Raw genomic sequence first — 15,703 nt, forward strand, 5'->3', positions numbered from 1 at the left:
AGCAGACAGAGCGTTTTGTTAACGTTATTCTGTTATTTGTTACGTTTAGTGAGATGTGACAAGCAAGATGCTGTAGACATTTTTTGCTTTCACATCTAGTCTGCACTTTAGTTTACGCCCCACATTTAAGTTACTCACATACGGCATGTTTGTGTACGGTTAGGTTAGTTTAGAACAGTTCCATTTTGTAAGTTAATCAGCTAGGTAGGGTAGTAAGTTAGTTAATGTATAATAAGTTAGTAAATGTGGGGCTTAATTACTGGCCCGAATGTCTATAAGGTTACTAATAGCCGTAACAACTTGTTTGGCGGTTTTTAGACAGTTCCATTTAAATAGGCTTTTAATAAAAACACGTGTTTACTTTCGGGCCAGTGACATAATTTTCTTATGTCCCCATACCGTGTCTGTTATGACATCTGTGCTATACAAATTTGTTAGCCCGTATTCTTGTTAAGTTATAGTACTTTAATACTTTTCAAAAAAATGGCGACCATACAAAGTAGTGGGGACCGCTAGCTGAAATCTTTTTTTTACAAATTACAATAATGGTAACCCTATTATCATCTCAAAACTAACTTGGTACTTTCCTGTTAAAAGGGAACTCATTATTATCGACGATTTTTTTTTCGATATCTCGATTATCGATATTTTGATTAAATTATATTAAAATATCAAATATCGAAAAAAATCATCGATAATAATGAATGTTCCCCTTAACAAGTTCGCTGCTACGGACGTTCCGGAACGTCAAACCGGCTACGGCGCCAGATGTTTAACGTTACCATGGATCAGCCAGCTCGTCACGAGCGTCCTATATTTCTTTGCAGCTCGTGGGGACGTACTTTTCTAACAATAAAAAATATAGTTTCCCAAAATCACCACCAGGGTCGTTTAGAACAGGGCTTTGTCCCACCTCTTTCCTGCTAGATAGCGACACTAATTTACCAACTACAACCTGGGCAGTGCTGCTATCTATCAGAATCACTTCTCTAGCCCTCCCAGTGTTACTTGACGAAAATTCGGCAAGCACCACACTTTGTATAGTGTTACTTGCCGATTTTTCGACAAGCAGACATCGTTTACGGCGAAGGCTCTATAACTGACTGAATCGGATTGAACTGGATCGAGTTAGGTATCGTTCTTTCCGTTACATTCTAAGCTGTCTCCAGATGTCTGTCTCTAAGCGCTATTCATTTTAGTTCTGAAAATATTGTAGCAGACAGCTGACGTGCGTGTATTTGTAAACAGCTAGGTTCCCCCGGACCGATGACTGATGTGTTTTATTACGTTTATCATTGTTTTAGTGTTAAAAATCAAAAGTAGTGATATACGTGGTGCATTATAAGAAGATTTAAGTGGTTTTGAAGTGCTGGTTGATGATCCTGAAGAAGTAGGTAGTGATATTGATGTAAATTATCAGCCAGATTCCTAGCTATGGTTAGGCTATGCATTCTTAGCTAAACGCTATGTACTGAAATCAGTTTTTTGCCCATAACTTATTTATTTGCAAATATACTTCCTTATCTAATATATAAAATTCTCGTGTCACAGTGTTTGTCTGCAAACTCCTCCGGAACGACTTCACCGATCGTTATGAAATTTGGTGTGTAAATTCTGTAGGTATGCGAATCGGACGTAAACTATTTCCCGTTTCGAAATTCTTAAAAGGGCTCCGCCCCAGTGCCTCTGGAGTTTCCCATGTTAACCTTATGAGAAATGGAATTAATGAATCTTAACAGCTGTTTCAATTAAACAAGTTGGTTCTGTTCTATGATGTTCAATAGCATTAAAGTTACAAGGATTACCAAAAGGGTGCAGCACTATTATTTCTTTTACATTTATGACAACAGCTAATTTGCAACCAAAAGGTGAGTGAGCGTAGCAAACGAACTTCAACCTGGAGGCGAGTGAGCGTAGCGAACGAGCTAACCTGAAGGCAAGTGAGCGCAGCGAACGAGCTCCAACCTAAAGGTGAGTGAGCGTAGCGAACGAGCTCCAACCCAAAGGTGAGTGAGCGTAGCGAACGAACTTCAACCAGGACGTGATTGAGCGATGCGAACGAGATCATCTTGAAAATTAAACGTAACGGTACTTTCTTTCCATCGGTTTGTCTTAGGGGAAACCTATAACTTAGGCGATACGAAGTTCGCCGGGTCAGCTAGTATTATTATATATTTGTAATCCTCATAAAATTTAGAACAAAGTGGCTATTTTCAAATATTTATAGGCCTATAATTTATACAATTTCATTAGGCGCAAACTTATTTTTTTTTTGAAAATTTTCGAAATTATATTTTTTTTACCTAAAAATTTTTTTTTTTTTTTAAATGTTCCTTATGTTTTATATATAATATTGAAGCCCATGATTTTCCAAACAAAATGGTATATAGAACATTAGAATTAACATTGTTTTAAGCTTCTCAGATCCGTTTTAATAAAACCTTGCAAATGCGCCAAAAATAGGTGGACATTAAGGCCTAAACTATGGACACTTGGAGGGCTAGAGTACTATGTCCAAAGCCAGTTTTATTGCAGAACATTGCCATCCAGTACAACTACTGTTGTTTTTACTGTAATTCAGTGTATCGGCAGCAATATTTACGTAGCGGCGAGCGTTAGTTCAGCTCCTGGTGCCGTCCCGGCATCTAACGGTCAGCAGCGAACGTGTTAAAAGGGAAGTACCACTATCTTTCCTGTCTGGTTTAAGATCAAGATAATAAGTTAATCCTATCACTAACTTAACATTTTGATTTGCATCATGCTGAATCTGATAGTTTGTCCTAGGGGAATAGACTTAAATTTCCTAAGCTTGTAGGTGACTTCACAAGGCTAGGGATAGGCGTAGTTGCGAGAACAACATTGACTGACAGTTACAACAACACACAAACACAACAATTGATGACATAGGGCCTTCAACATTCTAAATATATTTACCAACCGCATAAAACATAACCAAGGCCAATTAAAATTTGTTATTTGTAAGTTGATATCATTGTAATAACTTAGTAATAAATCCAATCAGTTGGAATAAAATAGCTACAACTTAAATCCTAGGTTTTGTCCTGAGTTGTTTACTTGTCAGCCTAGAGTTGCTGGATAGCCCACCTGTGATGGTGTAATGAAATCATCTAGATCTGTGAGTTGAAGTACTCCACTAAACCTTGATGCCATGATCCTTTCACGCGATCTCTTGGATACCAAACATATAGGAATAAAATGTCTTTGAGGAGCCTAAAACTATCAATAACAACGTAACCTAACCTAACTCTTCCTTCAGTCTTGCTCTTGTTTTTCCTTGCTTGACAGCTTGACATTTGACATTTTATGAAATAGCAATACCAACCATACCACGGACGGAACGATTGTACTGATTGGTCAAGCAGTATTTCCAACAGGAGCGTCTGTAAGTGCCGCGCATTCGCATTTCACACTAGCAGGAACGTCTGTTTGAAGAAATGCTGAGTAAAAGTTTCGGTTACTTTTAATGTAACGGTTGTGAAATGTCACGTGTTGTACCAGTTACATAACGAAACGAGTGCCTGGTATTTTGTTATCTTGTTCCAAACTTCTATTTTTGTGTCACGGGAGTGTTACCACTTAACCCCCGAGCAGAGCTGACACCACTAATTTACACTCTAGGTTTTATAATTTAATTTGTTCTCATTAAATTCACAACCGTGAAAGGTGCGTTTAATTTCACCTTTAATTTATTTAACTCAAGTTTTGCAACTCCGAGGCCGGATTACCCCTAGTTTGTGTTGTCAGTTTTTGCTTAGGAAAAAATTCCAGGGTAATAAAATTCAGCTGAGTTACCTCATGTTTTTTTTATACAGGATGACAATTATAAGTCTTAGGACGACTTAATAACTTTACAACTAGAACACATATCACAACCAAATTCGGCATATGACTACTGGTAATAGTAATTAAACCACTTTTTTTGTGTATGGTGATCGGATGTCAACTATGGGGGACGGCCCTTGGGGAGTAAGTTTAAAATCCTCAAGGTAAGCATAGGTTGATATGCACATCAAATTAAAGGTCTTGTTGAACTATAAACAATGCCACAAACCGGACCATCAGATGGACAATCGGGTCAAAAATGACAGATGTTTAAAGATTTCTTGAATCTGCCATTTTTAATCTTTAAATGGCTGCCATTTTTTACTCAGTTGTTCTTTTAGCTCAAATGTGTGGCATTGTATTCTACTGATAAAGACCTTTAATTTGATGTGCATATGACCTATGCTCACGTTTATGATTTTCTTCCGTCTTCTAGCGGGCCCCCCTGAGGAGATAGCGTATAAATAGCATTGCAAATTTAACGGATCTTCAAACATCTTTTTGACTCGATTGCCCATTTGAGGTCTGGTTTGCGGCATTGTTTTTAGTTCAATAAGGCCTTCAATTTGATCTACATATCAACCTATGCTTACCTTTAACTTTAAGATTTTAAACTTACTTCCTAAAGGGGCCGCTCCCTATAGGTGTCATCCGATCACCATGTACACAGAAAGTAGCTTTCTATTACCAGTAATGATGATATACTAAATTTGGTTATGATATCTCTTCTCTTTTTAAAATTATAAATTCGTCCTAAGATTTAATTGTTAACCCTGTATAAACCAAATCAATTTTTCTGCAGCAAAAACAGCCGTTTTTAATGCATGCGTTGCGGGTCTAAAGTAGCATATTTTTAGTCTCTAGGGAGTAAATCGGCTTTTGTAAACGGTTGTAAATTTCGATTATGGCAATCGTATCGATCGAAACTATTTATCGGTTGATTTATTATGTAAAGTGTTAGCTTATTGTTGTCGATCGCTCGACACATCGATGGTAATGTAACATAATCGTAATAGACTAATGATTGAATCACTTACTAAACAGCAACTTATTTGCATTTTTAGTAGAATTGAAAACAAGCTGGAAGTCGTTTTGAGAGGTAGCCTAATCTTCAAATAAAAATTATTTCGTTTTCTAGCCTTTGTTAAAATTATGCAATATGACGAAAAATATAGTTCACCACACAGGAAAAAAGTGTTTTTTACCATCGCTCATTTTCCAACCTCGGCTTCGCCACGATCGTAAAACTCGACCTTGGGTCAAAAAGAGTCACGTTAGGCCCTCACTATACTTATAGTGATTAAGTATAGGCTACTACTCTCTAGCTACAACCTACAACCACAACTAACTTGTAGATTCCCCACGAATATTAGAACAGTAAAGTGGTGGGTCATTAAAATAAACAAATGGTGTTGTGTTACTGGTCCGAAAGTAAACATTACTTAACATAACTGAAATAGAACTGTCCAAACCATGAAATTATGTTAATGTTATTATTATAATAGAATTCGAACCAGTTACCGGTACGTCATTTTGTTTACGTGTATGATCCATATACCGCTTTAGTTGCCGTTAGTGAATTTGAGACGAAGTCTTTCAAAATAAATAAATTAATAATAAGTATATGACTATTAATTGCAGGCTACAAGCAATATACAGTGATACCCATTACCCATCAACGCCATACGGTTTCGTTCCAAAGTAACAGAAATAGCTACCCGCTATAACTAGTTTGACGTTTCACAACCGTTACATTAAAAGTAGCCGGAGCGTTTACTTGGTATGGTCTACTAGTGCGCATGCGTGGCACTACTATATCCAAACGCTCCTGTTTCCACTGGCAGCTCTGTTAAGTGTTTACCGATCAGTTAAAAAGAAATAAAAGTATTTAACTATTATTAATATGTATTGTAAAAGCTGAAGAAATGTTCTTACCGAACTTGGATTACTAATTATCCATTATTTGTTTGAATGGATTTGTCAAGGTTCCATGACTGTTTTATAAATATATTTTTGCGCAAACGTTGTCCAGCCTGTACGTTACTCTCTCTCCCAGTCCAGTGTGGTACAGCTGATGTAAAAAAAACATACGTCAGTTTCAGATGCAGACGACACTTGAGTCGATATCTCGGGGAGTGAACGATGTATGATAAGAGCGTGTTTGTTTGGATTTTTAGATGTAGTGTTTTTGTCGGTTTATTATCTGCGGTTGTAACCGTTATATATCTCACGCCAATTCCAGGTGAGAATTTATTATAGGGTTATATTTAATTACAGAAGGTTAAAAACTTGATGAAAAATTACTAGCCATTAAAAGTTTTTTAATCCATATCTTATTCCAGTATATTTCCTGAATTTCTTTATCTAGCTGTTAAATTAATATTTTATAAAATCCTTACAGTAGTCATTATTTTTTACTGATAGACTTCGATGATTATCTAATATTTTCTGTTTGTTGTTTGCAATGGAAATTCGTATTGGTCGTTATAATTACGTACTCTTACTTAAATTTTATTTTAGAATATACACAATACAGTATAAATAAATGTATTATGAAAACACCCATATTATTTGCTGCATAAATACACAATGCGTTAAACATGTTTCAATCTAATATAAATATTATCTGAGACTAATGAAAGAATCTAAAAGCCTCATTAGCCTACCACAATCTTCTCCACCATCAAAATTAAAACCTGAGAACTGATGTTTAAAATAGGTCTACATAGCAGAATACAATAATTTTACAGGAATTTTTTAAACTATAATTGTCAATAAAAATATTTGGCCACAGATTTCACTTCACACTAGAATTTGGGCTTTACAAAGTAAGATTTTTAAATATTAAAATTTACGGCAAATTTGATCAATACCTCTATGGGGCGAAAACAAATTATTGATGTCTTGTCATTACAGTCGTTTGATAATGAAATTTTACCTTCACCTAAAAATTAAACAATACTGTTATTTGACGTCGACTACATCAACTTGACGAAACATGATTTTACCATAATTGAACACCAATCAAACGCAGTGTAGATTGATTGAAAACCCATCGACATCCAAGCCAAGTATACTGCGGTAGTACGGTATACTTTGATTTATACAGTTGATTAGTTATCTTTCAAATGATTTCCAATTTCCAGTTAGTGGAAGACCACCACTCCATAGTCCATCGCCATACATACAGTAATCGAGATACTTATAGTTTTTAGGACGCCTTCTATACTATCCTTAAGTTTCAGAAGTTTGTTACATTTAAAAATAGGTATTTTATAAGGATCTTAATAAACTTAGCTTGTTTTAGCGAACTTCCCTATAGCTAAGTATCTATTACCGTAGGTGGCACGGTAAGACCTAGGCCCGGGACCGATTTACTTTTTCATTTCGATGTCTCCAGAGGCATTTATATATACGTATATATATATATACGTCCGTGAACGCGATAACTTGAGTAATTGTTGTCCGATTTGGATGAAATTCTGTTTTAATGTGTAAGGCGAGATAAACTTGAATGAGTTCGCGAACCACCATGATCGGACCATGGGAACGGGGTTGATGGGGGGGGGGGGTTATAGGGTAAAAATAGGTTTTCCCATTTTTGACACTCAAAAAACAAAATTTCCCAATTTTTTCTAGACATTTTTAAAGAGCATAAAAACAAATAATTTAGTAGCCTATATCAAAGTGTTTTTGTACAGTTATTGGTAACGGAGAAATAAAAAAAAATTAAATTTCTAATTCTCATGTTATTCTTATGGAGAATATTTTAAAGTGTTGTAGTTTGCTTGTTTATGGATATATTTTGATCAAACTCTGCAAATTTATTTATTTTATTCAAACCTAGGTACTCGTTAAACCTAATGTTATTTAAATAGATTTGATTAAAAATCAATTCAGACAAATGGAATTTCGCTTAATCGGCAGGTTTGCTGTGGTGGGGGTATTTATAAATCTTTTTAAATTAATTTTAATATCAACCAAGAATGGGTGATCATAATCTTATGATAAGTAGATTACTATGAAACACTGTTCATTCACTACAATATTAAGGATATTCAAGTAAATGTTAATTATGTGTTCACAAGTTCACCCCTATCGCATATTGAAAAAATATGTGCTGTTAAGAATTTACTGTTGATAGTATTTTTTACGATTGATTTGGTGCATGTTTGGTACGGAGTTCCCACAGCACGATCCGTGAGTGAATGCATCAAACACGTGAACTTTTGTGACAAGACAGCTGATTATTACACTAAAATCAGGTGTTGATGAACAGCACCTGACTGGTTTGTGGTCTAGTGCCGTGCCGCGCGCGGGTTGACCCAGATAGGTCTGGTCCATAGGCGCTATTGCCTCATGAAACGAAAGTCACTTCAGCTTCCGCGTCTACGTTCCCTTTTCAGCTCCTGCCAATGAGCTTGCTATACGACTAACTCATCACACCTAGGACGTGTCGTCCTCAAAGAGCCAAAACATGCATGTATTTTATGCTTGTACAAGCAACACATATTTATTGGTTTTTAGATATGGAATTGTAAAACTAAAAATAGGTTCTACCTTTCGTCCACAGCTCGATCAGTTATAGCTTGCGTTACGGTATTTTCGGCATTAACATGCCATCATCAGACATCTTCAGCTGAAGCAGCGTCGTCATTATAAACACATAGGTACAGTAACACGGACACATTTTACAATTACAAAAATACGAACATTAAATTAACACAATTGAGTCGGCATCCAGTTCAGATAATCTCAACCGGTACCGCGTGTGCAACAGGCCTGTTAATTTTATATTCGTATTTTTGTAATTGTAAAAAAAATGTGTCCGTGTGTTTCTACTGTGACGACGCTGTTAAGCTGAAGATGTCTGATGACGTCATGTTAGTGCTGAAATGGCCGTAGCGTAAATTACAACTGATTGAGCTGTTGACGAAAGCTGAAATCTATTTTTAGTTAAATCACTGCTCAGGGGCTAAAACATGGATTTTAATTGAATTAAATCGAATAAGTATATTCGATCGAAGTATCCTACCTTAAGTTCAATTAAATGTTTAAAACCTTAACATTTAAACTGTGTAATACCATAGTCGAAGTTTTTTCAAATTGGTTTATCTAATTATAATTTTCCTGTCGGTGTAAGTGTTTGGTAGTTTAGTTAATGCACTTTGAACGTAAAGGGATAATTAACCCTCTAATAGACTAGCTGTAAAGGTTGATTAGAAACCTAGGTTATTAATTGATTTCACATATCATTACGAGCGTCTTAATCTAAAAGGAGAAAGTGTCATTTACAACCCGTGATCTATAATTATCAACAAGTTAAAAATAAAATAAATTTATAATTTGCATTGTTTGATCTCCTTGGTATCCTTTTTACATTCATCGTTTTCCAACTACTAGTTTCAACGCTTATCCGTGTTGGCTTAAAAATCATCGAAAATGTAATTATTGTTTACGTAGTGAAACGTATGTAGGGGTTTCAACTAAATGAATCATAAAGTCTCCATTCGTAGCATTCTGACGAATAAAAACCCTGGAAATGATCTATAATGACATATCTATCTATAGTTTATTCATACATGTGCATTTTGATAGAACTAGGAAATTAAGAGTTTACCTCCTACAGCATTACTATAACCGATTCCACCATAACTTTATTTTCATGTTTGGATATGGGCGATATAGTATTTTGTATTGAATATATAATTCCAAGAATGAGTACGGGTTGTATCTCCGAACGTTTAATCATTACTTTAAAGCTAGCCACATTGATAGGCCTACCCAACTAACATATTGATTTGTACAAAATAAAACTACAACATTTAATCTGGTGCTGTTTGTCTCTGTGGTTAAGTTCGCCAATTATGTTGTAAATTGAGTGTAGCATGGTAGTACACAGCTGGTGTAGTCTTGCTTGTCAAAGTCGACAATGGCTATTAACATTTATACTTATAAACGGCCAAGCCGAGCCGTGAGATACTTTCGGCAAAAATTGATACATTTTATCGGATGTGTTCTTTTGACATCTTTGTGAAACTGTGCTTTTATTCAGATTTCTACGACGTTCCCGTGGCACCAGGCATCTACGCTAAGGACAGAACGTTGCTTCGTATCCATATCCTCTCTATGTCACCTGTGAAAGTGACAATCTATACAGCCGAGGAGGAAAGTCAACTCGTGTTGCTTTCTGCATTGTCTGCATCCGAATCTAATAGAACGTGTGAAACCAGTGTCGAGATTGTTGTACAATATAATAAAAGTTTCATTTTGAAACATGCAGCATTCATGACCAGTCAGCTGTCCAGGGCTGGAGACGGAGAGAAGATGAACTGTGTTACTGTGTTCCGATTCCAACGCTCCATAATTGGGCCTATACAATTTGTTAAAGTGATTACATGATAAGAAAAAGAAAACTCACCCTAGGGCCTAGATGGCCTGAGAGCGTCATCGTGGTCTTTATTTGAATGCCAAATCGTCCATCCCGATTTTACAATCAAAGTAGATTGCTTCCTCCTACTTAAACCATAGTATTACCCTACCACTCTGGTAGCAATCCTGATATACGTAGCAATGTCACTATGGTTGTGTGTTAAACAACCGCTTGTGAATCCAAACTACAGGTCCATAGAGTAAGTTACTTATGTATGGCGGCATGACACTGTATAATGATATCTGTCGTTATAGTGAATCAATCCGCGACTATGCACTGTGAAATGACGTCATTTTAGCAACAGCCTTGCGAAAATTAATATAAAACACCCCATTGATTGACCATCTGATAATATCTATTGATTTTTAAGATTGATACGCGGTTCTCAGTTTTTCTATTACAGTAGAGAACTCTTCAACTGTTGTTAAATTCAAGATCATTTCTCACACAGACGTGGCTATCAGTAGAAACTTGTATGCCTTCTGTGATTGGACCAATGTAAATACAATATCGATACTATCCATTGCGTTTCTGTTGAATACCCATTAAGTACCTATGGGGGTTTGACCACTCAAACATTAGATTCGTTAGTTGTCTCGTTGTCTCTAATCTATTTAATTAGTAGTACTGTAATGATAGGAACATAATCTTCCCAGTATTTGTTACAATAAATAAAATGTTCTTATCTTTAGGGTTACTAACCACGTACATTTAGTATCTCGATCAGCGAATCGTGCTGCGATCGATGATTTGTTGGTAAATGAGGTTGAACTTCATCGAAGGAGCCTTGAATCACAGACAATCTTGAATGCAATCCAGTTGCTATGCTATTCAGTGCGCATTGTTTCGTTGGACGTTGGGCGGTACGGGTTTATGACAGACAGTTCGTACCCTCTTCCCTATATAGGCACTAGATGACTTGACAATGGGACTTGAGTACCTTTCTCCATTTTCGACTTTACTTTCCCGCGCAAATCCGCACCATCATTCCCGCGCGACTTTCTACGGAAGAGAGGTTAGGAGACGTGCTTCACGACCTCCATCTTCATATCGTGTTGTGATAACGGCGGCTGTGGTTGTTGACGGGTGCTCGTTAAGCAGAAGTCTGTGACGGGTTCTCTGTAAATTTCGACATCTCTTGAGGCAATTGTGATCTTCGAAGTGTGACAAACCGAAAATTATTGCATTATTCCAATATTTGTTCTATAAGCAAAACATCCAACTTTTAATTTAAACATTCAAAACATTGTGGTTCGCTAACTCATTCAAGTTTATCCCGCCCTACACCTTCAAGCCAAATTTAAACAAAATCGGACAACAACTACTCATGTTATCGCGTTTACGGACGTATATATACATTTATAAAAATTTTAACTACTATTATTTTTGGCCTCTATAAGGCCTTATAAGGACATCGAAAAGAAAAAGTATAGCCGGTCCCGGGCATAGATTTTACCGTGCCACCTACATATCTATTAAGCCTGTGGTCCATTAGCTTTATTCATGCAAAATACCAGCTCAATTACTTATAATATTAGTTCCTTCAATTTAAGTCATTGACTTAATCGGTAATTAACTAAAAGTATTAACAGGCTACTCCGTTTCCCAGGCATTGTGTTTTTTAAAAAACATACGAACACAATACACTTTGTGAAAAAAAATAAACTCAATAAGTTGATAAATTATGCACTTAAAAATAAAAGCACCCTGTATACAAATTATTTATCTATTAAATTTAAAAACATAATCTAAATGCTATGACCTGTGAAACTGGTGTAATTAAACACACATTACACAGTTGATATTATTTCAGTATATGTTTTTGGTTTGTAATAAAACTATTTTTGTAATGATAAAATGTGTCTGATCATGTATATTATTTTAACTGTTAAAACCAATCAACCACAACCGAGCACAAGGCTCGGTCCCCTGATACTCAATTATAATATAAGGGAGTTTTAATTGACATAAAACTGTTATGCTAAAACCTAATAAAATAGCAGAATCTCGATTCGATTAGAAGTACAGTAGTCGCGCAAAAGCGGGATATAATCGTCACCGCCGTGAAATGAATACATTGGGTTGCTGGTTGCATGAGGAAATTTGGGAGCCATTTCGAAACTAATATGATTTTGTATTACATACTTTTCTTCTGATTTCAATGGAGTACGTGAAAAAATGATGGGAGAAAAATGCTGTTTGAGTAGCGCTTAAATTTAAGTAAGATGATATTTTATGTTAATTACATTTTATGACATATCTTTACAATACAAGATTGTTATTATTTCAGCGATTAAACTTTTATGGTTTGCAAGAAATTATTTTTCGTAAACTATCAATTGTGCCTGATTATAATATTGATTTAATTATTAAACCCAAATAACCACAACCAATTAAGGACTTTGCTGAGCACAATGGGTACCTATGCAATCTTTGGCAGATTTTTGACCGCGAGTGCAGGTGTATGTACCCGATCCCACAAGGGCCCTCCGAATTTGATGCGTTAGTTTATTGCCTACCTGGTGTATAAGAGACGGTAAAAATAACGAATAATAAATACGTGTCTATATATCTATACACAGGTGCGTTAATAAGAACTTTGTGTGGCATAATTACCTAACAACCAAAAACAATTCACAACAACTCCAATGCTAAACTGAGAGAATATTACTGGTAGAGATGAAGAGAAGCATTTTTATAACACTAATGATCTTGTAAAGAGTTTGAGATCTGTTACATTTTTGTACGTAATCTCTCGCGAGTTAACACTCTCCTCGGTCACTTGTACTGCCTACGGTATGTGTTTCTTGATAACTGAGTTACTGAATACCATACACATACCAAGGTAACTTCATTAAATTCTCCCAAGGCCGAGGCAACATTGTGTACTTCAGATGGAAACAATACGCCATATCTTGTTGCATATATAACTTCTTGGCTACTTATACTTTCTCACACGTTAATTCGTATGTTACATGATCTCATAGGGACATTTTACCTTAATTCTTGTTACATAATTGTTACTTAATTGTTCATAATTATTTAATACTAGTGGACCTGTGCGGTTCAATGCCCCGCAAAATGACATATGAATTTAGAAAACAAATTCATCGCATTATATATTGACTCGACGTCGAAAATTAAATGCAGTAATAATGAAGCCTTGGAAGGGAAGCAGTTCAGCCATTTTCTAGCTGTATGTGTATTACATTTAGTAAATTAATAAGTGTTCAGGTTCAAGTATGTTATAGGCAGCGAGCAAGGTTATAGGGTAGTTATTTTTTAAAGATTTTTAAAACACATTTAACAAAAAATTTTATCATATCAAACCAATAGGCCTATGTAGCATATTTTGAGGGTCATAAAAATGCTGCTTGAAGAAAACACACTTTTAAAAATAAACACTAAAAAACAATATCTTTATCACAAAACCACTTCCATGAATACTACGATTTTAGCCTTAAAGTTACCTTCAGGAAGATTACCCTGGTCAGAGTTTTCCGTAACGAATATGCGTATCCTATTAAAAGATGTAGCCTTACTTAAAACAACATATAATATAGGCCTAGTTGCTCATGACTCAATTGGTCTGGGTAAGAACAGCGCTGCAAATGCCAAAGGTAACAGAAATTAGCATCTTTCCATTTTGAAAGGTAAGTTTGTTTCAGACGGGAAAATCTTTATCCTCGAAATCAAAATATGTCCCCACTCACTTGTTCCAGTTAAGACTTTACATTCTATTAAGTTGTTAACCATTGATTCTGATCACATGAAGCCTTGTGCCATTTTTGATATATTAATATTCCTCATCAATAAAACCACTGCCCCCTTTTATTAGTCTAATCTGTTTCTTGGCCATCCACTGACCTCTATATTTAAAAACTCAGTTGGATTTTCTAGATAGGTGTCTCCGCCTTCGTCTGTTTTTAAGGACCCACTCTTCTTCCCCTTGGTATACTGACAATTAATTACCTGACTTGTCAAGTTCATGTAGTAATTCAATAATACTGTTAGTTTATAAAGAAAATTAGATAAAAGTTACTTGGCTTGGTGCTTTCATAACTGCAAACTCAAAATACACCCACAAGTAAAAAAGAATGGTTAAAAAAACTATGTGTAATAACATTATTCACATGAAGTAGATGATTTGTTTGATTTGTCGATCAGCTGTTTAGTTTCAAATGAATTAATAATGTCAAAGATTTGTGATTTAAATACATAAATTATTATAGTAAAGTTTTCTAAATCATGGTAACTTGTTCTCCACTAAATTTTACTATTCCCAGCATTAAAATAAAGTATTAAGATCCATTATGGGTAAACTTTAAGGTACACAATCCTTGATTGAAATGTAGTAGGTATACATTAAGAGTCATAATACACAGCAATTATTATGTAGTAGACTTTGACTATTTTCAAGTAGCAAACATATGTTTCTGTAAATAAAAAATATCTCCCATGTTATCCTTATGGAGAAATACGAAACTTTAAAGGGCTCCAGGGCCTCAATATCTCATTATTTCCCTAAAAAGAAAGTTTCCTGCACAACTTCACGTTACCCTCTTTCCAATGACACCAAAAACATGTCAATCGGTTCAGTAGTTTCGGAGGAGTAATTGTCACAAAAAACCTGCTTGCGTATTTAATAAGTATAGATTACTGTATAGACTTCTCTAGTGTTCAACACTAGTAATACTCTACAAATTTTCGTAGGTTTTAATTTATCAATTAATATTTTTATAATTTAAATAAGGTAAATTTTTAATAAATCGTTCATCGTGAGTACCGTACCAACATTCAAAAATACGATTTAGGATTCTACATGTCTCTTCTGTCAATGAAATATTTACGGTTCTTACAGATTATACTTAGATTACTTTCAAATCTTAAACTTAAAAAGGAGTTTCGACTCTTCAGGTGAATTTAATGGTTGTCTTGGCCATTCTTGGCCTTCGTGAGTTATGCTCTGTAATATTTTTTATTCGTCTTGTCATCCGTCAGCCAACCTCGAGTCTTTGTATGACAGACGGGCGCTGCGACTCAAAGGTCATAACGTTGGAAATACCCAACGAACATTTTAGGTATCCGAAAAGATGCAACTGATGCTCACATGCATTCAGCCTTGGCAAAATTGTGGAATCAAACTAAAGGAATACAATTCTTTCAATATCTTTGAACCACGTGATTTAAGTGCAAAGAATTGAAACAAGTTCATACTGTTCATAGATTATATTGAAAAGGTAGAACAATTTTTACGAAAGAATGTCAGTGGGTTCAAGTATAGATTAAAGAGTGTACATAAATTTGTCTTCTCTTTAATCTATGGGTCAAGGAAACGCAGTCTTCAAGCTTCAAGGTGTAATGCAGGATGGGAAATGTATTCAAATGAAAGCAGTTAGAAGTTGAACTCAGGAACATTTTACGCGA

The 15,703-nt window shown here is 35.4% G+C and overlaps 2 protein-coding genes across 3 annotated transcripts in view; one reads left to right on the forward strand and one right to left on the reverse strand.

The window, feature by feature from the left end:
* The window catches only part of LOC128998695 (probable cytosolic Fe-S cluster assembly factor AAEL012261), a 52,937-nt gene extending 49,564 nt beyond the window's left edge, over window positions 1-3,373 (reverse strand). The window contains exon 1 of one of the 2 annotated variants that reach the window (XM_054425074.1): window positions 3,106-3,373. In XM_054425074.1, the coding sequence (XP_054281049.1) occupies window positions 3,106-3,171 (66 nt within the window). In that variant the 5' untranslated portion in view covers window positions 3,172-3,373. The remainder of the gene's footprint in view (window positions 1-3,105) is intronic. The other variant, XM_054424980.1, reaches the window with a different exon arrangement.
* A 2,586-nt stretch (window positions 3,374-5,959) lies between these two features.
* Window positions 5,960-15,703, forward strand: part of LOC128998610 (uncharacterized) — a 44,841-nt gene continuing 35,097 nt past the window's right edge. Inside the window, exon 1 of the mRNA XM_054424860.1 lies at window positions 5,960-6,085. Coding sequence (XP_054280835.1) covers window positions 5,986-6,085 — 100 coding nt within the window. The 5' untranslated portion in view covers window positions 5,960-5,985. The remainder of the gene's footprint in view (window positions 6,086-15,703) is intronic.

Source organism: Macrosteles quadrilineatus, unplaced genomic scaffold (assembly GCF_028750875.1).
Source record: "Macrosteles quadrilineatus isolate MER2022 unplaced genomic scaffold, UCM_ALF_1.0 Scaffold_1__1_contigs__length_201487025, whole genome shotgun sequence".
NCBI lineage: Eukaryota > Metazoa > Arthropoda > Insecta > Hemiptera > Cicadellidae > Macrosteles > Macrosteles quadrilineatus.